Raw genomic sequence first — 24,091 nt, forward strand, 5'->3', positions numbered from 1 at the left:
GCAATACGGGCACATGCGACATCGCTTTCACTTTTCTTCCGCTCACTACGGTCGCAGTTACGCATACAGAAAAAAATATTGCTGTATGACATATCAAAAAAAATAAATGTTTCACCGTTGCCATTTTCATTCGATTTATTATAACATATTTAATTGCCATTAATTAAAGTTAATAAAAAAATAGAAAAATAAAAAACGCTATTAAGATTTAATGTCACTGGCTGACAATAAATTGCTTTAACTTTAGTTCTTTTTAAATTCATTTGCGTATTTTCCCGCGCGGGAAACGCGAAGTGAATTGCAAAAGCGCAGTAGATGGCGTCCAACCGCGCGCGCTTGCTGCCCTTCTGTTCAGAACTGGGGCGCACGTGAAGTGCCACCAAGTTTTACGGGCGAGAGCGTTGGTAAAAGTGGTGTTTCATAGCCTCACCGATTCATTAATTCAAGTTTTTTTACATACAACGTAATTATGTATGATAAGGTTTTCTGATTAAAACATCAGTTTTTACTTATATGTAGAGTCATACAGTTAAGCTATTTTACATCTTACTGATAGTTATAACCTCCTTTGTTAATTTGCTTCTGGATGTAATAATATACTGACAATAAAAAAGAATTTTCTGGCAAAAAAAAATTGAATGATTAGTATAAGTAAGGTACATGTATTTGTAAATTAGTTTTCAATAGTGTTAATCACATGAAGAAATCGCAATGTTAAAAATATAATTCACAATAATTAGGGATAAATCCATCCTTACTGCACAAACTAGAATCGAAACTATAATTAATTTCTAATTTAAATAATACGGTCATTACCTAATAATCGGTAGAGTCAAAATTTAAATATGTATAGTTGTGTTGAAATATTATTTTAAGATAATGTTACAGCTGGTTATATTAAAATAAATTACCCTATTTAAATTAAGAGATAGTACAAGGTGGCGCAAATGTTGTCGACCGATGTTTTTTGCTGTAATTTTTTTATGAATGAAATACTTTAGCTTTGCTTTTGGTTTATGTTAAAAAGTCGAGATATCAGCTAAGTGACTGTTGCCAGAAATGATAACTATTCGGGCCTAGCATTTTCCCACTTTTGCTAGAAACTTCGGCGACAGGTCCTCGCATTCCTGGCGGATATTATTTTAAGAGCTTCACGCGTCTGACTCTTGTTGATATACTTATGACTTAAAAAACCCACAAAAGATGTCTGGAACAGTTAAATCAGGCGATCTTGCCGGTCAGTGTAAACAACAATTATAATTATTCCGCGTTCTTTAGGGTATAGGTATTCCTGGCTTGTCGAGTATTTTGTATCTGTTTATTTCACAAATGTCAAAGTAGACTTGACAATTGCCGCCATTTGTAAAATGATATCATTTTCTGACGATGACGATATTACATAGGTGTATTAAAATTATGGACCCTAACCGATGTTCCTTTCAGAATTTGAAGCTGTTTTGAGCATGAATGAGACTAAAGATTGCGAGATTTTGGAGTCACAGAACATAGGTATACAGAACTATCATAGTTATACTTGATGCGTTCTGTGGCCTAAGCGACTTCGTCATATTAAAACGATCGTTTTAGAATCGACAGTGTTTATGTAAGGTAATATTGATAGAGACGGAGATCATTTTTCAAGTTACTGCTCTATCGTTAAATATAATTTTTTAAACGATAGAGTACATTTTTCAAGTTGTCTAAAATATAAATTGATATCAATGTAAATATTATAAAAATATCTTCCCTCATGGTACTACACGCATAAGCTAGAAATGTAGGCTGTATGGCTGGGTCTCTACCCACCCTTTTGGACGTAAAATCAGCGAAACTTATATTAGATACTCTAACATCTAAATTGATGGTTTATTTTATTGATCCATTTGACCAGCACAAACACTATTTAATTACAACTCTTTGAGTGCAATGGCGACATGTTAGTTAAAGTTTGCCACGAAAGTAGCTGAAGAAATTCAAAATTAAAAACCGTTTCTTCACATGGACTTGCATTTCAATATATATTTTTTTCTTTATCTAAAATAAATTAAACTATTTGAAGTTTGTTTAAGTGAATAAAAAACGACTGTTGAATAGGACAAAAAAAATAAAAAAAATTGAATTTAGTGGCTGATTGTTCTTAGAATTTTAAGCAAATATATAAATTATGTTATTAAATTTTTTTTTTCTAAACATGGAACGGAGTGGATTGGGTTTGATTTTTTACGAATAGTCGCCTGCCCTATAGATGCGCTGCGGGAGATCCGTAAATCTGACGAAATGTCCACCCGGATAATTGAAATTTATATTATTATATCGAAACAACAAAATTCATTATTTCGGTTATAGGCTTGCTTCCCATAATACTGAATAAAATAGAGTGTGGGCAACTATAAAGGCATTAGTTTAACCTCCTTACTCTCCGTAACAAAGCGTCTTAAACATATTTATTTCCTCAAAAGATTACAAGAGATCACTTGTAGAGAAAATACAACCATTGAAATACACTAAATGTTTATACCTATTGGGCTAGTTATAAGATATAGTATTATATGGATTCTAGTATTTTTAGGTGTCGAATGTTCAACGGTGGTGTCGCAAGTGGGAATATTATTTAAGAATCTAATAAATAATTTCATCACTAGCAGTAATGGACTAGGTGCGTCTTCGCTCTTCGACAACAAAACCTATGTAAAAACTATGAAATACATTTAATAATTCTAGTAAACTATTTCGCCACATGTAGTAAGTAGGTGATTCACCGTGTAACGATGTGTCCGCATCATTACGCTTCGACGAGTGTCCTTGCCGCTCGGGATATTGATCTCAAATATTTTAAGAATTCGGAAGTTAATGAACTATGTTTATTAATTTTATTTAAATAGTTTTATGTGATTTTTATCGCGAAATTAACATTCGCGTCCGTTTTTTGACGTCACGGTATGTAATTTATTTTTCAATTAGAATTAAATCAATTATGTATTTTTGACGTCATTCGTTAGGGGTTATGATTTTACAATTTGATTTAATGGTTAAGAAAAACACTGCTTACCTAAGAGTTTCATATAAGAATTTCGATTATAATAAGTAGCGACTAAGACGCAATCAATTCCTTAATTCTAGAAGATTCATATAACAATTTAATACTCAAATCAGAGCTGATATACATTGCAACTTATTTATTTTGACAATACATTTTATTTAAACTAAAGCTAAAACTATTTACAAAACACACTATTATAAAACTACTATATAGGTATACTTATTTAATTTGCCAATTGTACTTCATTGTAAAACATAAAATATATCGTGGTATACTTATTTAATTATTGTATTCGGCACATCGAAAGTTTACGTAACAACTTAACAGGTGATACTGTGCGAACAGCTTTCAGATAATGCGATGACAGTTATATTACCAACAGTTTTTTGCCTTTATAAAGAGTGAAAGCTTTATTCATTTTATTGAGAGGCTAAAGGCTGTGTAATTGGACAACAATGTATATCTTTTAGTTTCAATGGCATTTCCTGACGCCTGCATTACAAAAGTTATTTGCACATGTTTCGGTTGACCCCCGGGATGGACGGCAGCGTGTAGTTGGCCTCATGCTGCCGTAGACGCCGAGGGCGTCCTTCGGTGCGCGGGGGCTTCTGAGCCCCCATAGGAGACGGGCCGCAAGGCGGCACCGCGCAGGGGCGGCTGCGGACGAATACTTAGACACTTCCGTCAGAGGAAGCCCGCAGTCGTCCCTAATGCGCCGAAGAGGGCCACCGCGGAGTTTTAGCTGGTAGGCCGTGCATAGGTTAGCTGTATATAGGGTTAGGGACTCGGCCCGGCGGTCGCCCGAAGGTCGTCATCAAATCCGGGCGGCTCAACGCCGGGCCGTAAGGCACGGTTACCCCAGCATAACCGCTCAGTCGCCCCCATGAAGGCTGGGCGGTAGTAATAAGGGACTTTCTCCGCGAAACCAAAAAAAAAAAAGGATAATATTCTCATTTTTATCTGACACGCGGAATGATAAAAATTTTGCCACTAGTTTAGTAGTTTTGGAGATTAGTAACAATAAATAGACACAACTTTGTAAGAATATCGTAAGTGTGACCCTGTTACATCACAGAGGCTAAAAAAAAACACTATTACTCGTAAATTACAAGTTTTTTATAAACGAAATTTATTGATTATGTTTTTTTTTGCTTGAGTACCGATATACCTACATTATTTCGACTAGAGTTAAAACCAAACCGTCATATCACCCTAAATAGACCAATGAGGCGCCAAGTAAACGGTTTAATAATGAAAAATTGGCACGTAGCCCAGTTCAGGTTTAAACGACATATCCATACATGTTCAAGGAATTTGTAGATCACCAGATCGGTCTACGTGATGTCGGTCACTCGGCTAGGAAAGTGCTGCAACTTTTCCATCGCGCAGAATAAATCCTACCTCGAATGCCTTCACTGCCATTAGCCCTGCTACCTTTGCATTCATTTTTAATTGGCGCATGCATTTGAGCCATGATATGTGCTATTTATTAAATAAATTGCTCTTATAAGGTATTAAAAGATTGCTTTTTTATAACAAAGAAATAATGTATTCTGTATTCACGGTCTCCTGGTATTTTGATTTACTGTAATCCGGAAACTGTGTTATAAACAAGTTAGTGTTTAGATGCACTTCGATATAAGTAGTATAAATAGTATTACGTTTATTAATACTATGATCGTAAACATCTACACAACAAATATTTGAACAACTACCATTTGAAATAACCTGTAAATAAAAAACAACGAAATGAAGGTTAAAATGGCGGGCGTGAATTCTTATTTATTCCAGACAACCTTTAGTTTTTAGTTATGAATAATTGCATGGGTCACGACTTTTTGGGGACGTCAAAAAAAGCAACGACAATATTTTCTGGTTGCCAATGCATAATGCACATAAATAGATACGAAATACGATGTTCAAAGGAGGCGATGTAAAAAAACTTAATAACCAGACGTAATTGAATTGCATAAATATTTAATTGCGGTCATTCGCGATGACCTCTAGGGAACATTTGAAGCGGATTGTGAGTTGTTATGATTCCTATATCTAATGCTATGTATGTATTCGTACGACGCCGACGTTCACAAAAAACACTAGCTTTTGAAATTATAATGTCCGCTCGTACTGTGGCGGTCCACTGGAAATATTTTGTTATAACTTGTTCACTACGATTATTTCTTGTTGCAAACAGGATCTTACTCGAAAGCAAATGACTGCGAAAAGCGTAGATGTTAATTTGTCTTAATATTTTCAGTTTGGCGGAAATTATTTGATGGTATTTTGCATGTATAAATAGAATTTTCGACGTACAAACTGCTGAAGAGAGATGGAATCTAATATTTTTAAAAGACAAGATAAAAATCTTTACGTGGTTTCGTGAGCCATATGTTCTAGGATTAAGTATTGGCTTTACTTGAGTTATGTTGAGTTTTTAACACCATTACAAATATTTTGTATTTTTTTTTCCTGGCTCAATATATTCAATAAAAAGGGGTGGTGCTAACAAAAGATTTGTCAAGTTACACAGCATCGGATCATTCGCGAATCCATTTTGTGTGGTGCATGCATAATAATGATATTTGTCCCTGGCAACGTCATGAAGCACTGAAACCACACACGTATAACATTTGGGAAACACTATACTCAATACAAAACACAATTGAAAAGATCACAAGATTTCAACGCAACGTGCAACTGTCAAGTTGTCAAAAAAAAAACACTTTGCTTTTGACATTGACAGTTGCTTAACAACTTCAGTAACTTTAGTGACCATCGCTTTGGTAGGTGTAGCGTTTTCCGGTAACAAGTTGACAGTATCTTCGCGACGACTTACCGTTTGTATCGTCCTATATTATTTTAGACGAAGGCGAGTGATTTCCTGAAGAACACATCCAGACATATATTATATCATTTAAATTAAAAGTAGTTGGGGGTTGACTCAATTTAGATAACAAATACAAATATCTCTGTAGCTATGGATATGGTTTTAGTCATATTGTCATTGAATAGTCCTGGATATTCTCAAATAATATCCACCATCTTATTTAAATTCGACAGAGTCCAGCCTAAATTTTCCAATGGATGGCTTGATGGGGCCATGGGGAGAGATAGTGGCTGCCTAGATCCATAAATACATATTTTTCTCTATTCACCGGTCGGCGGTTCCTTCAGTTTAATAATGACTCCATTATTAGCTTCTCGAAAAGCATAAAAATGAGGTTTATATCGGGAATAAAGGCCATTTTACACTGGATTGAAAATATATGTAGGAAGCTTCAACACATTTTTAAGAAAACTGGGAAATATTTGGTTGCTTTAATAATATTTTTATAAATCAATACTCATATTGCATCCTACGTCTATAAAATTGGGTTTACTATTGTGTGAGATAAGATGTTGAATATGTTGGTAAATTTGTTAGTGCTAGCATATTTTTATCCGCCCAGATAGCGACCACCGTATCACAAATGAATGAGAAATGATACTCCAATTTGGGTATAATATTTGCAGTGCCAACGACGTTCGGTCGCTTAAAAATTAATGATTAGTTTTATTTAAATCATAGCTATTCTACTGCCAAATAAAATTATGAGGAGGAATTATCCCTCATGGCTCGGGTAGGAAAATGTATCGCGTTCCAGGATCAGTGAATATTCGATTCAAAAACAGGCTGGGATAGATGAGTTGACTGGCAAGTGGTACTTAATCATCTTCAGTCAGTCGATAGTGTATCTAGACCCTACTCTACTTATCATGAGGAGCAGAGGGATCATTGTGTCTTGCCTCTAAAGAAAAAATACTCTCAAGTGTTCTGTAGCAAGAAGCAAAAGAAAGCTGCATACGTCTGAGATATATCTTCCTAAGTAATACTACCCTGCTCGATTCATTCCTTCATCCGTATCATAGTTTATGGTTATTTTGTTTCAGGTTTGAGTTTTATGGGACGCAAAGTTCTTCGTAATTCCTCGTAGTGCACCTATGACTCAATACGTCTATAATAGTGGGTTTATTAATGTAAGAGCCAGGATGTATATGAAGTGATCGATGAACAAGAATTTAAGGTGTTTAAAAGCTTTGTTATAAAGAATTTAGTCTACACAAATTCCAATGTCGATCGATATCGCATTGCAGATTTAAATAGCTACCTAAACATCAATATGCATCGTTAAGAGTTCGTACACCAGAGGGTTGTTGTCCTTTGTCACCAAACCACCCGGCCTTACCTACCGAACGCTACCCTGGCGAAACAATCTGCTTAATGTCAAAAATCTCATTGAGGTCGAAGAACTGCCAACAGTTCCGTAAGGTAAAACATGATTTTTTATATATTTTTTTTTCTAATATGAGGGCACCGGTCGCCGTTGCCTTGTGCTCTGATACAACCTTCGGCTTAATTTCGTCACAACGCACGCGGTCGATGAACTGGCTAGCTAAGATAGTGGCATGCATTATTTTTCGTTTAATTAGACGATTTGAGAGGGATCACATTGATATTTAGGTACTTGGCTTGTAACAAACACTTTTTTGCCCAACACGTTGGTATTTTATCTGATCTTAATTGAATATAATATTAATATATGAATAAATCAACATTTTATTTATTTATAACCGTGTGCGCACCTAGGATTTTTAACTAGAGACGATTTTATTTATGGATGTAGCTACTGACTGAGATTAGTGGTCTAAACTCTAAGGGGCAATGTTACCTGTACACAATAGAAAAGTACTAATCTAGGCCTATGCAAAAATAAATTCTATTTGTGTACCTTTAGTTATATTTTATCACAAATAATTTTATCGATAAAAACAGTATTATGCTTGATAGATTTTTCGATGTACCGCAATTTAATGAACAACAGCGGAACTGGAAGAAATATTTGGATCTCTTGTTCCACTTGCGTTATATTTAAAGTTTCTTGCCATTTTCCGTCTGCTCGTTGCGTGCATCGTGCCCTTTTCAGACCACTAACAACAGACAAATAACAATAAATTGCATACAATAGACAGGAATTCCTGACTTGAACGATTCATAATATAAGCTGCTTGCAAAACTAATAAGTCCAAGCTTGTGTAATGTCTATGCAAATTAATAACGCACATATATTTTTGTAGGACACAAAATTAAATAGAACCCGGATCTTCCCGTGCCGTTGCAGGATCATCGTTGGCTACGTAGCGCTGCGCCATTGAAATTGAAAATTCGCACTGTCTAAGAATGGGCAATACCTTACTGCTATGTACTCCTTAATTGCAAGCAGTTGAATTAAAAATCAGACCATCGTAATGGCCGAAAAATAAAACAAAAAGAAATGTGTTGTTTACTGCTTTTTTGTTCAAATTTTCTTTGTGCAAACTTATACACATAATAAACAAAACACGTCGGTCCGTCGGACCTATTTACAGTTCCTAAACATCTCAGTCCAGATTTTCTTCGAACCACCTTTCCAGGCCCCTCATAAATAAATCCCAAATTCAGGAATAAAATACAAAACAACATAGAATGAATATAATCGAAAAATCTGAATTTTGATTATGGAAATCATCAGCTGTCCGATATTTTAAACGTTAAATTTTTTTGTGTTGCAAAGAACATAAAACTAGAATACCTATAGCAACGACGTATTTAAAGAATACAATAATTTTAACATTTGTTTCTATAGATTTACAGGAATCTAATTATGTAAGCAATTTGTATTACGACTGATCTCAATGAATAACTTATATTTGACGTTTGTTATCATAACTCAACAGTAAAAGTAACAGCTGTTACTGCTGTTTCAATATCCCGTAACTTTATTGAAATCATCCGCCGAAGCGTCTTATTTTTGCACTAAATACTTAGTAAAAAAACGTGTTTTTGAGAACTTATGTTTTCAACTATAATTCTTTCCAATATTATTACATTCGATTTACGTAAATCAATTTAAGAAACATACTTACTACATAAATAATTAAATGATTTAGAGCACTATGTTGATCTTTGGTAAAAACTAAACGCACCACTGACATTAATCTAATTCGACCCTCCGATAGATGGCTAAACTTCACAGGGAAGGTATTCTTATCTATCTTAGTTTATAAAAACATCGATAACCCCTAAAAAGTAAGCATTTCAGTCGATTGTAACCTGTCAGGAAGATATTGAGGCTGGCTGTAAGTTAAAAGTTTGCTACTATACAAATTACAAAATAGGTATCCACCTCGTCTAACTGCCATTCTCAATAAATGATCCCAATCGCTTTTTTCGATCTATCGCTAAAATGGACCAATCAGAACGAAGCTTTTTTTTGACATGCTTGCAAATTACTTATTTTGATTGGTGCATACTCGAAATTGGATTAAAGATAAAATTGGGATCGGTAATTGAAAACGACTGTAAGTGTGCTCTATAGACCTTACAACGTGAAGTTAATATAAGTTTCCGCGAGTCAAATAAGCTGATTTCTAAAAATAATAATTACAATCGACATCCAATAAATAAGTGTCTATTAGGCTACAATGATTATTCATAATAATGTTAGGCGCCAAATTCCACGCAAAAACTTCCTCGACCGACCATGACTTTAGCTCGCAAAAACATATACTATTATTTAAAATAATTGCAAATTGTTGTACACGCCATATTTACATATGTTACGAATGTGATCGGAAGTTGTGTTTGTTCGTTGAATATAAATGACAGGGCCTCATGTGGTTTACGTTTAGGGTGTTGTTCATCAAGCCATATTTCAACATCATTATTTTCCGCATTCGTACACATGGCGTATCGACTCGCAATTTATAAAAAAATGTTCTACAAAAGCAAGGCAATGGACTTTGGACAGTGGTATTAAATACATACGTTTTATTTCTATTTCAATCATACTAATAACCACTTATTTCTTTTGTAAGATGTTTGTAGTAAGTAATTGTTAATACGATGACACCTTATATACGATAACGTATAAAAAAGTTACGTAGACTAATGCATCTATTAAGGATTTTACTAACATATTTACGAAGCAAAGCAATGTCTGCCACATATTGGTTTTCCAAGCAGGTTGGCTGTATTGAATGAAGAATATGCTGGTTCACTATAGAAATAAAATTATTATGTTAGTTACCTTTATAAATTTAATTAACTTGTTACTTATAGTCGATTTCAATAAACGAAACCAATCGCCTTTTACGTGCGACAACGAAAATGAATCAGTCAGAATAGGCCTAATGTTTTTTTGGCATGTTTGTAAAGGGCTTATTTTGATTGGTTTATTCTCGAGATCAGATCGAATATTGAAATCAGTATAGTTTATTCAAAACGGTTGTGAATAAATTAATAATATTGAACACATTTTTTGAATGTAGTTAAAGACGAAACGTAAGTACGTATTAGTGACCATTCAGTTCATCAGTTTCTTAGGTAGACACCAACACCACATATACCCTCAAGCCTCAATACTCAAAGTTAGAGATACCTGCTACAATTTCGAAGCCGATAATTTTTTTGTAGAATCTCATGAATGAGCATTACCTACATACTATTATTTTGGGCCTTATTATTTACATAGGTCTACCCTTTAATGGTTGTTGGAATTTCATAATTCAGTTTGGTCCTAAATAATTGCCAGAGATTCTCAAATTAGGCTAAGACTCTATCTTGAGAAACCAGTTAATAGGTATAACATGATCATGTAGAGAGCGTCTAAATTTTGTATTGCGGTGTAATCTGCGATCACATTTGTGTTGCAGTTTACAGAGGGTAAGCGGCGATAGCCTAGTTGGGTGTGGAACAGATTGCCGAGACGAATATCTGCAGCTTTAAATCTCAAGGGCAAACACCTCTGATTTTTCAAAAAAAATATGTGCGTATTCTTTGTGAGTTATCTCTTGCTTTAACGGTGAAGGAAAACATCGTGAGGAAACCTGCATACCTGAGAAGTTCTCCGAGAAGTCTATCAATCCACAGTAGGCCAGCGTGGTGGATTAAGGCCTAATCCCTCTTAGTAGTAGAGGAAGCCCTTGCCCAGCGGTGGGACAGTATATACTACTGGTCTGATATAATTATAGAGGCGTCATGAGACATTATGATATCATGGTGACGACCGTAGTGCCACGCAGTGCATTACAAATAATTTAATGTTTAAATGGTATTTCTATTGTTAAAGGGTAGTGTCGCTCACCACCAGACGAGCGGTTTGCTAGTTTTCATACATAGGCATGGCAAGTGACCCACTACGGCTAATAATGAGTAGGGTTCTAGATAGAGTGATAAGCTGAACGTTGAACTATGTCGGTCTGTTTGATGAGCATTCTACCCATTCATTTAAGAAAATATACAGGTAAAGCTTGTTACTTTCTCAAATCCAAATATGCATGCAGACAGTTCCGATAAATATTATATTGCTTGATCTGGAAAAAATTGCATTGCCTTTCAACGAAGGTCAAACTTAAAAGGTCTTAAAAAAACACGGGCATTCTGCGATGCTGACTATTATTTGGCCTTTTAATTTATATCTAAAGATATCAGTAACTATCAACTTTTGGCGACACATATTGCTTCTCTCCTGTCAGTTTTCCGGAAGCTATTTGTCTTTCCCTCTCCCGGCGTAGCAGCTGAAATAAAGAGGAATACATTTTTTAAAAAAAATATCCAAAAATTTCTTGTTAGGTCTTAATTATATTATTACTATTACTTTTCGGTTTTATCGTTAATATAAGCAGCGTTGCTAACTTGCGGGGAATACTCAAAATTTAGATAGTCTCATGTTGATAGTGAATAAAATTGGGATGATCTTTACGCGGAGAAAATCCGGTTATTATGACATCTTGCCGTTGAATAATATAGTCGCGGTCGAAACACTCCTTCAAGAACTACAAATACGTATATAATTAATTTAAAAAAAGCATTTATATTACTTATGTATAATGAACAACTCTGCCTATTTAAAAAAGGTTTTTTGCGCCACATTTAAATTTCGAATTTATTTCGACAATCATTCGCAAATCGTAAAACATTTCCTTCACGTAGCAGTGCTTAGCCAACGTGTATCGTCAGCTATAGAGACGGCTCGCAGCAGAGTGCATTTGCTGAGGCAAGTTACTGCGCGTGCGGCACCGTTGCACCCTGACCCACTTCGGGCTGTCACAATGGACGCAGAGCTTTATAATACTTTTACATTTATTTCAAATTGAAATTAATTAAAAATATATATATTTTGCAACACCTAATGACTACTTTGATTATTAGAACAGCACTTTTAAATGTTTGGTTCATTGTCCCTTTATTTCGAACTGTAATCATACATACAAAAAATATATATATATATTATGGCTGTTCTTAGTTAGTAAATAAAATTACTTGAAGAAGAGGTACAGTCTATAAATTAAGTAAACCGATGTTTTTTAGATAAAATATATTTTAATGTTATCTATGATTAGGGGATGCTTCTTCATTAATATTTTCAATGATACCTACCAAATTCACATGAAATACGTCGGCTTTGGTTGTTTTTGTATTCTATTGCGAAGCAGAGATAAAACTTGTTTCAATTTTTTTAAAAATTACGGGAATTTGTGGAATATCAGGAGATTTTTGTTCCTAAATTTGCTGAATTCGACTTGGATTATGGGGTAATTTTATACATTGGTGACCCTGCTCTTATCTATCCCATATAAATAGTGGATCGCCGTCAGAGCCATTTTTAATATTGCAAAATGGATTTGGCTTAGTTTGAACGACTGGTTATTCTATGTGATCGAATCCCGAACCGAAAATAAGTATAGAAAGCCATTGCCCATACAGTGTCCCTGGACGTGGGAATCGAACATAGGAATTCGCGGTCCAAATATGCCACCTCGAGAATCGAAACCGAGGAGACCTATGACCTCAACATCTACAAACCAAAAAGCAACTAATATAGTTAAAATGTTAATTACAATAAATCTATTAAACTGCTTCTTAAGCGTTTGGCATTCGGCGAAGTCTTCAATGAGCATCTGACATTTCCTCCTGCCCCTAATCAGGCCATAAGCTTCCAGACAGTCTGCCATATCCATCTCTTGCTTCGCACACCGTCCAAGGGTCTGGTGGGATACCATACCGCCAGTTATGTCTGTGAATGGCGAGCGGAAAAACGGTGAAATGCTATTCATATTTAATAGATAAATTAATGTTAAAATTAAGTAATGTTCTTGGTTTTCAAATATTGATAAAAATATACTTTTTTGGCAAGCCACGTCACACGATTTAAAGAGCTGTTAAAGTATTTGACAATGTTGTTTTTTGTACCAAATACAAAGAGATAGCAAAACATATCGACTACGTAGTCTCCATTTAATTTTATAACCTTTGAGGTTTTATTCATATGCTAAAAATTGAAAAAGTATTTTCCTAAGTCGATATGCACAGGTGGAAAAAGACAAGTTAGTTTATAACGTAAGTATTTTTTTTTTTTTAGAATTGATGCATGGGTAGGTACTAGGTACTTGACTGAGATACTTGAGCTGGCTTCCCTGGGGCCTTATTCTCTATGCCACACGTTATTTAGACAACGTAACGCACTGTGTCGCGCTTAGACAATAGAAATTGTTATACAGAATATCATTCCACGCAATTTTCCAGAACATAACGTAATCCGGCCGCTATACGAGTTAACATTGTCATTGATAATAAAGCTCCTGAAGGGTAGAAATAGCAATGTTACAGTTGCTAAAAGGCTTGCATCACTTAACGTAAACGGCTGTCAAAGAGGGTATAACAAAGAGTATTACAAAACTACGGAAAGTGTGCAACCAAAAAATGCAGTTTGTAAACTGTTCAACAATGTTGATGAAGGAACACTATTCATTTTCATTGAGTTGACTAATAACTGTATTAACTGTTATTATTGCCCGAAATATAATAAAATAAATTTTCAAGATGGCAAATTACCGTAACCTGCCATTTTTATATCTGCATGATTGGCAGGGAGAAAATACCCAAGTCATTAAAGTCCACCTATTTAAGTCTACATAGTCCCTTTATGCCATTAATTATATACTATCATAAAGCTGAAGAGTTAGTTTGTTTTTTTTCACTAATATTGAAAATAAATTAATTAAATTTTTATTCAATTTTGATTTTATTTCACTAATAGGAAGCTACTCACTCCTGAGTGCCGTAGGCTACTTTTTATCGCGATAAAACTTATTCACGCATGCGGACTCGTAGGCAAAAGCTTGTAAAATAAAAAAGTGATTCTTAAATAATTTTTATTTACATCTATAAAACAGAACCATAATGTTGCGCTACATTTGCTTAATAACTGTCCACTTTGGGGCTGACATATTCTTTATCTCCAGTTAGTTTTCCTTCGGCTATTTGTCTTTCCCTCTCAGCACGCATTACCTGGAAATAACAATTCATTTTAACTTAGTTTACTTATACATAATATGTTTTTCGTAAAGGTTTTAATATTTTGTTTTTTTTTTGTTAGTAAGAAATAGATGGCTTCAATGGCGTATTTGTGTTGCGCAGGAGATTATTATGCTGAGAAGTTACATCTTTGCCTACCCCTGAATAGGAAAGATACATGACTTATTCAGCCTTCTCATACGTAAAGAGGGCTTTTTTATAGGGGCACATGGGGGTACACAGTGCCACCAAAGGTAATTTCGAAAATATGGAAAAAAAAACATCATTATAATGTACCGGGAGGGCAGGGAGGGGGGGGCGGTGGGGGCGTTGTGTACAAAAAATTATGGATATACAACTTTCGAGAAATAGCGTGCGCCCAAAAAAGAAGTGGCGAAAAACCAAACCCAGTGATAAATAATATAAGTAAAAAAGCAAGAAAAACAAAATTCGTATTTTTTCAGTACTTGGATAACATGTTTATTTATGTTATTTTAGTTTAAAAAGCAAACATGAAATGTTTTTGAAAAAAATTTATGAGCCCAATCTGGAAGCACATTCTTTTAAAATATAAAAGATTTTTAAGAAGTTATTAAATGACACATAATACATGAACTATCTCAGGTGTATAGTTGTATTGAAGGAAGTAGCCAGTGTAACTACTGGACATAATAAGACTTAACATCTCAAGTCTGTCGGAGTCTGGAATCTTTGTCTGATATGGCAGTATGTTTACCCAGGAGGTTCCCTGTTAGCAATTCTGTATATCCATTAGTTGGGTGATAAAAGTGTAACTTCTTGTTTTCAATGGAACTGTTATATAGCAGTATGCAGTCATTCTGCATGACAGTTTGTGCTGAGGTTTCGAATTCACTTCCCCGGTTGAGAAAGATGGCATTGGAATTTATGCCTCATATGATAAGCGATAAGAGACTGGAATTTATGCCTCATATGATAAGCTTGCTCTTTGCAATATTTAAAATATGAATTACTGGCTCATTTCTTAACCAATTTTAATGCAGTATTCAGAATAATATCAAAATCAATAATAGGATGATCTATTATTAATATGTGGTACATTAAGTTGGTCATGATTGTTATCAATGTATGGTACAAAAATATGGACTTACAACAAACCGCTTGAACTGCTTGGTCCAGGTCTGGCATTCATGGAAATCGCTGAACAAATGAGCGCACTTCACTTTACCACGCTCCAAGCCGTATACCTCCAGGCAGTCCATGTACCGTGCCTCCTCCTTCTGACAGCGGCCGAGTTGCTGGTGGGACACCATGCCACCAGTGATGTCCGTGAAAGGAGAACGAATGAATGGTGAAATAGACATTGTGAAAACCTAAAAACGAGACTAGTTGTATAGACTTTTATAATTTACAGGTTAAAATTACGTAAACAATTAAGTTCTTTAAAATCTATATAATATTCAGTTACGCTCGACATATTTATTATGTTATAACGAAATTCTGTTTAATTCTACGTAAGTTTCACTTTACAACAAGTATTTTACCTTTTCTTTTTCGAAAATCGAAAAGAAAACAAATTTTGACAATTGACTTTGTACGTTCGGAACGCGATCAATGTTTTAGATTTTAGAATTACCTAGATCTTTGTTCTTTGTTTGTACCTCAGGTTTGTACTATGGTTATCTCTTTTCTTTTCTTGGTGGGTTGCGAGACTGCAAGTATGCTGTAGATGTATACGACTAAATATGAAATATATGGCGTTCCAAAACCATATCTTTTTTTTATTATTGTAATAAAATTCCTTTTATTACAATAATAAATAAATTAATATTGAAAGAAAAAAAAAGGAACGTAGATCAATACATTAAATCAAAAGCTAAATTCACATATATGCTTGTTTTATTTTTATTTATATATTTTTTATTCGTCCTTAGAAGACAGACAGTCTTACGACCATACTGCCTAGTTTTATAATGCTTGGTTTATATTCGGGACATTTTGACAAAAGACAATCCAACCAAAAAAAGTACGTAAACGTCATCCACCGGATAAACTTCAAGATACAATTTCGTGTTTTGAAAAAGTAAATAATTACAGCTGATAATATAGAATAATTACTAGATTGTCCCTGTAGTTAAAATGGAGAACTGGATAAGCGAAAGTCTTTCCAGATTATTGGATTTTCAAGTCCCCGATGACCTAATCCAGTAAGTGCCGAAATAAAAGTATTTCACAACATATTGTTATTTATTGGTATAAGCATATCAAAACTGCTTTTAATACTTGTTTCAGGTTTATAATGTCCATAGAAAATGAAAACGATTTAAATGAATATTTAAAAACTCTTCTTGACTTCGACAATACCCAACATAAAAATTTCTGTTTGGAACTAGTGAAGAAAAAGTTTCCTCAAAGAGGTGAGTTGTGAAGTTAAAAATGTATTTTTTGTAACATGCCAAGCTTATACTTTAAAGAAATCAGTGGCTTTGTAATTTTGTCTAACAGCACAAATTATAATGAATATTTCAGGTAGTTCATTACCAAAGCAACAGAAAAAGAAGATATCCAAAACCAAGCAGCAGCAAGAGTTTGTTACCCAACCTGAAGCCATCCAATCTCCGCCAGAGCCTGAGGGGAAAGTCAAGAAGAAGACCAAGTATGTCAACCTGTACAGCCAGGAGGGGAAGAATGCTCAGGTTGTCCTCTTAAAAGGTAAAAAACAAAAACCTTATAATTAAAGACTGCCTCAGTGGCATGAGACACAGTGTGAGATCTGGGGTTCAATCTCCAGGCCAGGCAAAGTGATAATTAGCTTTTCTACTCAGTATCAGCTTGGAGTCTGGAATTTGTGCCCGATATGGTAAAAGGCTCACACTTATCACATGGGACAGAATATGCATGATGCAAAGTGACTGCATCAGTCGCGACTCCAGGATAGCCCTGGAATTTTTAGACATGGGTTGGTCCATCTGTCAGCCAGTTAGTTTACCATTTTATAAATTTAGATTAATGAATTAACCCAAACCTAACATTTATTGGTCAACAGATTTTTCGGTCCTCAATTATATACTTTTCAGGAAGACACCATTCGCGACTGCCAGGGCGTCTAAACATGAGTTGATCAACAACTGCCTGCAGTGTGGCCGTGTGGTATGCAAACAAGAGGGCTCTGGACCATGTCTCTTCTGTGGCAATTTGGTATGTTTTAGTAAAGGTTCTGATGAGAAAGCTTGAGAGAGCTCTTTACCTTATGTTTTGTAGAAATGGTACTTTTCTCATTAAAAAAAAAATGTACAGTCAAAACACTAAGAGATATTAGTGATCTTGTTGTTTCCTGAAATATATTGTGATGTAACAGTTTATTGCGCGGTATTCCATGATACAGTGATACCACTTTGGTATGTCCATTTGCACTGTGGAAGAAATTGACTGCAAGACAATTCAGCAAATAATTAATAATGTTTACAAACATTTGTTTTAACATTGTCACTTCAGGTGTGCACACCAGAAGAGCAGAGAGAGTTGAACTCAAAGACCAAAGCCAGTGCCAAGTTGAAGGAGTCCCTGCTAGAGAGAAGCAGACCAAAAGGCTGGGAGGCAGCAGTCTCGCACAGAAACAGGCTGCTGGAATATGATAGAACCAGGTTTTTCATAGTACTTACTTACTCTGATGGCTCAGCGACCCAAAGTGAGGCTGGGCCTCTGAAACAAGACTTCTCCAATTTTTTGAACATTTGTCAGGAGTTCAAGTCATGCATCTGAAATTCTGTAGTGTATATAGGAAACAAAGTGTTGCTCACGGCTAAGTCCATATGAAATGCCTTTTTTCCTACAAAAGTCCCTTAAACTGTTTATAGCGCCTTTTGGAAAACAGTGCCATTTATTAAAAAAAAAACACATTCAAAATTCTATTACCTCCCATGGGAACAAATTATGGGGATAAAAGTAGCCTGTGTGTTAATTCAAAACATGGTCTGCCCAAGTGTCAAATTTCCTCCAAATCCATTCAATAGTTTGGGTTTACTTATTAACAAACATCTAATAATTTTAAAAACTTTTCACACTTTATTAGTCATTAGTCAATAGCAATGTTTAGGGTACTTATGAGAGTAATAATGCCTTCAGCGAGCGTCGAACCCGCGTCACCGACGACGACAGCGACTACTTCAGCGCGAACAGCGTGTGGCTCAGCGCTGCCGAGAAGGACAAGCTGGATAAGTACCAACAGTCCCTGCACGAGAAGAAACACGCTTCCCGGCTCAATAAGAAGATGACGTTTGACTTTGCTGGTAAGGTGGATTACTTGTAAGTGTAAAGATGCGTATTTATTTATAAAGAACTAAACAGATTACTGACAATAATAATCTAAATAGTGTATACAACTTATTCAAATTAGGGGATGTGTACATGTTATTTAGTTACAAAAATAATAATAATAAACATAAAATATGTTGGCTAAGGTAAGGCAGACGATGTGGGAGTTGTATTCGACTTGGGTGACTTGGTATCCACAATATTTATTTAACTGAGCGTCGGAAAGTACCATATTTTGAAGTGTATTAGACTAGCATGGCAACCAAAGATCAACCATTCTGTTTAAAATAGTGGGATTTTTTCATAATTTTTTGCATTGTAGCAATTTGTCATATTCAGTAGGTAAAAGTTATATTAAGCAACTAGCCTATAGCATTCAGGAGTAATGTAACCTTAATTTTTTGTATTTGACGGTTTAGTAATTCCTGAAATTAGCGCTTTCAAACAAACATACTACAGATTTATATACTAGTATCAATGCGAGAAAAAATGATACAGTTCTTATAACAATCTTAGTTATGATATCACACAATCCTATTTATATGGCACAATAAGATAATGATTATAATTAATGCAATATGTTAGCATACAATATGAATAAATACTGTATGTAAAATATTGTATTGCCTCTGCCTAAACTTATCCACAATATACAGAGGCGGCTTTAGCTCATGTGCCGCCCGTGTGCAATAAATTCCTTGGCGCCCCTTAGGAGACAATCTTTAATAATAAATTTGATAATATTAAATCAAAAGTTACTGTGTAAAGTAAAAAAGCCACTCGCCGGCCTTAGCACGGGCGCAGGTTGTTTGACAGGGCCGTGTCGCGAGCGTCGCATGTCTCTTTGAACATGTCACGAGCGGCGCTCGGCGCCCTCTAACACACTGCGCCCGTCTGCAGACCCCTGCACAATATGTAAAGTCGCCTCTGACAATATAGTTATATTGTATTTATACGTACCACATATATGTCTCTGGTTGCAGGACGTCAAATAGTAGAAGACAAGACGATAGACCACGACGTAGATGAGGAGAAGATTAGGAACATGACAAGCTCCAACACGGGCAGGAACTTGCAACAGAACAATATGTTTGTCAGAGTGGCTTCTGACAGGGATGTGGCTCCTGGCATCAATGCACCGCTATTGCAGGTAATATACTTCTTATTGTCTTTTGTTATGAGTGCATGACAAAGCTACCCCACTGCACCTGATGGTAAGCAGACTGCGGTCTACATAGAATCTCGATTCACAAGTGATTATCTTGCAGCAGTTGACACAAACATGCTAACGTAGTAGTAGATAAAGATATCTACAGGTATTTGTCAAGTAGATTTAATTTAAAATGAAAATCTACATAACAACAAGTAAACTGTGTTTTTTCGTTTTTGGAAATGGTTTATTTTTTTTTGTTTTCAGTTCGATCCGTCAGTAGAAGGCGAAGGGTACGCGGCAGTAACAAGGTCCTCCGGAGTGTCGACTATATCTCGTATACAGGACGCGGAGATACAAGAGATGAGCGACACGGGCCGGTGTCTTTCCATGCACCAACCGTGGGCTTCACTACTCGTTGAAGGCATTAAAATGTGAGTAACATAGGGGAAAATGGGGACAGAATGCCATATGTATTTTATTTTATTATTTTCGGCTAGATTAAACAATATTAGAGTTACATAAATATAATAAGCCATTTAAAAGTTTTCACAAATAGAATATAGTACAAGAGTTATGGGGCCGGTAGAACAAAGGTACACTTATTGAAATATAGATATAAGAAATCATATCGTAAAGTAATTTATAGAACCTGATTTGCCAATCATCAGAGAAAAGTTACCTATAAAATAAATTAATAAGTATAATATTTTCCAGTTTCATTGCTATTATAATAAGTAGATACTATCCAATAATTTTCAAATCTGCTTTTGACAGATGTATAGTTTATTATTGTATCAGGACCATCAACAGAGATTACAATATAAAATAACTATCATCACAAATCTACATGTACAAATGGTTACGTTTTCATTGCGTCTCTGATGTTATAAACAGATAGAATACTAGGAGTTAAACACGTGAAAAGTAGTTATAAGTTCCTTCAATATTCCTGCAATAATTGTCACATAGATGGTTATTCAATGTTGTGGAGGCAAGACTGACGTCACAAGAACAGCTGATTGGATTGTTATAACCTCAATAGTTTGAGGTCAGCTGTCAACCACGTGGTGATAAAATTAGATATATTAAACATGTGGTATAGTTTATCAGCTTGGCGGTAGATGTCGCTGACTAAAACGTACATCGCGATGTCAAGATTCTCCGCCGTTTGATGACTAGCGTAGAGCGAGCGAGCAGCGGCAAGACCTTACTTCATAGGATCATTTCTATAGTAAGCTCTTCCCGAGAACTTCACACTATGTGAATCAACTCGTAACCACGATGAGGAGACGTGGCGCGGCACCCTGAGCGTGAGGCAGGCGATGGTAGATCTACCATCAGCCCTCGATGATCGTTCGCTCCCCTTCACGGGGGAGAGTGGGGTGTTGTCGCTGTCTGAGTGGTATTTTTTAACCCTTATTATACTTGAAAATCCATTTATTCCACTGATGACATATCATTTCATATTGAAAATGATGTAACTGCTGCTAGTGGAGCGCCTGGAGGTTTTCACCTCTGATTAGAGTTACAGTGAATGAATTAATACGATCGATGTGGGATATTGTTTTTTAAACTATAAATTGCTGTTTACCCAAAAATTTTTTGTGCACTCCATTTTTTCATTGTTAAAAAAATATAAAAAATTTATGTTTGACCAAATATTTTCACTTTAAACAGTATTTTTTTAATTAAATGTTAAATCTTACCTGAGTAGACATATAGGAACATTTTTCAAAGATACCTGTGTATAAAAATAGCAGTAGGGTCTCGATCAGTAGAAAAACGTGGAAGGGAGAGCGGAGCGAAAGCTGCTATGTACAATGGAATTTCTCGGCCAGTTTAATTATAAATGAAACGTACTCTGTTGTGTACATTTAAAAAAATAAGGTAATTACGACTAATGAAAAGAAAAAAAAATATTAGTACAAAATCTGTTTATTTAAATATATTACACTGTTGTCTACATCAAATATTTTCTTCTACTTCATCTATCTGTACAATAGGTGAAGTATTGGAACAACTATTTCCGCTGCACTGTAAACATGCTACACTGCAGTATAAACCACTTTTTCTGAATCCACACGCAGCTCCACATCCCTTTTTGCAATTACAAAATAACATTTGCAATAAATTATCCGGAGCAGGTAATTGATTCATTGTTATTGGGATGTACATGTTATTGGAATACTTCCATCCCCAATTTTCAATAACTACGTCATTTCCTAGCCATATCTGAATTTGTGAATGAAGACCCCAATAATATATTGCTAGCAGGTGTAGCATGTATTTTGAGTTTATATGGCGCTCCGTCTAAAACTCATGATTTAAATACATTAAGGTTTAATTCTTTCATAAAAGCAACATCCAAAAATACGAGTGTTCTTTTGTCATCACAACAACTGATGCAGCGTTTGAGCACCTTAAAAGAGTGTACCTAAAAATTCAGATATGGCTAGAATATGACGTAGTTATTGAAAATTGGGGATGGAAATATTCCAATAACATGTACATCCCAATAACAATGAATCAATTACCTGCTCTGGATAATTTATTGCAAATGTTATTTTGTAATTGCAAAAAGGGATGTGGAGCTGCGTGTGGATGCAGAAAAGTGGTTTATACTGCAGTGTAGCATGTTTACAGTGCAGCGGAAATAGTTGTTCCAATACTTCACCTATTATACAGATAGATGAAGTAGAAGAAAATATTTGATGTAGACAACAGTGTAATATATTTAAATAAACAGATTTTGTACTAATATTTTTTTTTCTTTTCATTAGTCGTAATTACCTTATTTTTTTAAATGTACACAACAGAGTACGTTTCATTTATAATTAAACTGGCCGAGAAATTCCATTGTACATAGCAGCTTTCGCTCCGCTCTCCTTCCACGTTTTTCTACTGTTCGAGACCCTACTGCTATTTTTATACACAGGTATCTTTGAAAAATGTTCCTATATGTCTACTCAGGTAAGATTTAACATATAATTAAAAATACTGTTTAAAGTGAAAATATTTGGTCAAACATAAATTTTTATAATATTTTTTTAACAATGAAAAATGGAGTGCACAAAAAATTTTGGGTAAACATTGCAATTTATAGTTTAAAACAATATCCCACATCGATCGTATTAATTCATTCACTATAACTCTAATCCGAGGTTTTACGGTTTTGAATGCTCCAGACACTCCACTATGCCGGACTACGGGAGTTTCTTAAAAGTAGTACATTTTATTGTTATTTTGCATAATAAAGATGAGATGCTGACGTGCAAAATATGATTCCACATTACTGGTATGTAAACATTCTAAACATACCACCCGGTAGCATTTTAAACATAATATATACATGAATATTGAGAATTTGAGTATTAATATTACAGGCATGAAGGGCGCACGTGGTACACGAGCCACCGCGGCCGTTTGTGGATTGCGTCCACAGTGAAGCCGCCCGACCAGGACGTCGTCAGGGCGCTCGAGAACCAGTACAGGGTTTTGTATCCAGGTAATTTGACTTATTAGTACAGTGGAGACCGGTTATTGACGCCTTGCAGCCATCCAAAAACGTAGCTGAACAAATTGACAACTTCAAAACGTTTTTACACCTTGATTTCAATCGAAATATTGTTTTTTCTTTGTGTTAAATAAAGTAAACCCAGAAGTATATTAACCGACTTAAAAAAAATTAGGTTCTCAATTCGACGTGAATTTTTTATGTTACCTAAGAAGTCAGACTTTTTATTGTATACATTTAAAAATAGTAAATTTTCGGCGATGTATCTATGTCAGATAAAAGTAATTCTCTGTTTCCTACTGTTTTTATATTTTTATTGAGTGCATAATTATTACACAAGCTCACGCGGCACGCCGTTTTCAAAGCGGTAGACAGGGAGATATCTAGGGCACTGGGTGATAGGCGAAGTCCTATTACTATAATTCGCAAAATTTATTGTTGTCGACACAGGAATCTATTACAAAGCTCCATAATTCTTGGCCTGAGTACATACTTTAAACAATAATAATAAAATTATAGCAACGCTGAATAATATACTGTCCGACTGCTGCGCGCGGGCCTTCTCTACTATTGAGAGGTTAAATTCTTTGGTCCACCATACTGCCCTAATGCGGATTACTAGACTCCAAAAATGTTATGTTGAAATCTTAAGTATGAGGGTTTCCTCGCGATGTTTTCCTTCACCGTTAAAGCAGTAATTGATATACACGTAACTTC

General features: G+C 35.2%; 3 protein-coding genes and 1 non-coding gene across 4 annotated transcripts; 2 read left to right on the forward strand and 2 right to left on the reverse strand.

Moving 5' to 3' along the window:
• Positions 1-11,496: 11,496 nt before the first annotated feature.
• Positions 11,497-13,259, reverse strand: LOC115446514 (NADH dehydrogenase [ubiquinone] iron-sulfur protein 5). The gene is made up of 2 exons (XM_030173192.2): positions 12,959-13,259; positions 11,497-11,635 (listed from the first exon to the last, which is right to left on the reverse strand). Exons 1-2 carry the CDS (start codon positions 13,172-13,174, stop codon positions 11,546-11,548), a joined length of 306 nt encoding a protein of 101 aa, XP_030029052.1. The 5' UTR covers positions 13,175-13,259; the 3' UTR covers positions 11,497-11,545.
• A 999-nt stretch (positions 13,260-14,258) lies between these two features.
• Positions 14,259-16,093, reverse strand: LOC119192131 (NADH dehydrogenase [ubiquinone] iron-sulfur protein 5-like). Its single transcript, XM_037445967.1, has 3 exons — positions 15,938-16,093; positions 15,545-15,766; positions 14,259-14,408 (listed from the first exon to the last, which is right to left on the reverse strand). Exons 2-3 carry the CDS (start codon positions 15,755-15,757, stop codon positions 14,319-14,321), a joined length of 303 nt encoding a protein of 100 aa, XP_037301864.1. The 5' UTR covers positions 15,758-15,766; positions 15,938-16,093; the 3' UTR covers positions 14,259-14,318.
• A 297-nt stretch (positions 16,094-16,390) lies between these two features.
• On the forward strand, positions 16,391-23,397 carry LOC115446512 (activating signal cointegrator 1). Its single transcript, XM_037445966.1, is given in 10 exon segments — positions 16,391-16,600; positions 16,686-16,810; positions 16,923-17,105; positions 17,471-17,481; positions 17,484-17,591; positions 17,889-18,037; positions 18,519-18,682; positions 19,691-19,857; positions 20,125-20,291; positions 23,244-23,397. Coding segments are annotated over 10 exon segments (1,281 nt in total). The 5' UTR covers positions 16,391-16,532; the 3' UTR covers positions 23,383-23,397.
• Positions 21,062-21,264, forward strand: LOC115446535. The gene has a single exon (XR_003938928.1). It is a non-coding gene; the product is annotated as a small nucleolar RNA U3 (small nucleolar RNA).
• Positions 23,398-24,091: the final 694 nt, after the last annotated feature.

Source organism: Manduca sexta, unplaced genomic scaffold, assembly GCF_014839805.1.
Source record: "Manduca sexta isolate Smith_Timp_Sample1 unplaced genomic scaffold, JHU_Msex_v1.0 HiC_scaffold_2386, whole genome shotgun sequence".
Lineage (NCBI taxonomy): Eukaryota > Metazoa > Arthropoda > Insecta > Lepidoptera > Sphingidae > Manduca > Manduca sexta.

Coding starts and splice junctions, on each gene's coding strand:
- LOC119192131 (XM_037445967.1), bottom strand. CDS start 15,757: ATGTCTATTTCACCATTCATTCGTTCTCCTTTCACGGACATCACTGGT. Junction 14,409..15,544: donor AGCAGTTCAAGCGGTTTGTT/GTAAGTCCATAT, acceptor TGTTATTTCCAG/GTAATGCGTGCTGAGAGGGA.
- LOC115446514 (XM_030173192.2), bottom strand. CDS start 13,174: ATGAATAGCATTTCACCGTTTTTCCGCTCGCCATTCACAGACATAACT. Junction 11,636..12,958: donor AGCAGTTTAATAGATTTATT/GTAATTAACATT, acceptor TCTTTATTTCAG/CTGCTACGCCGGGAGAGGGA.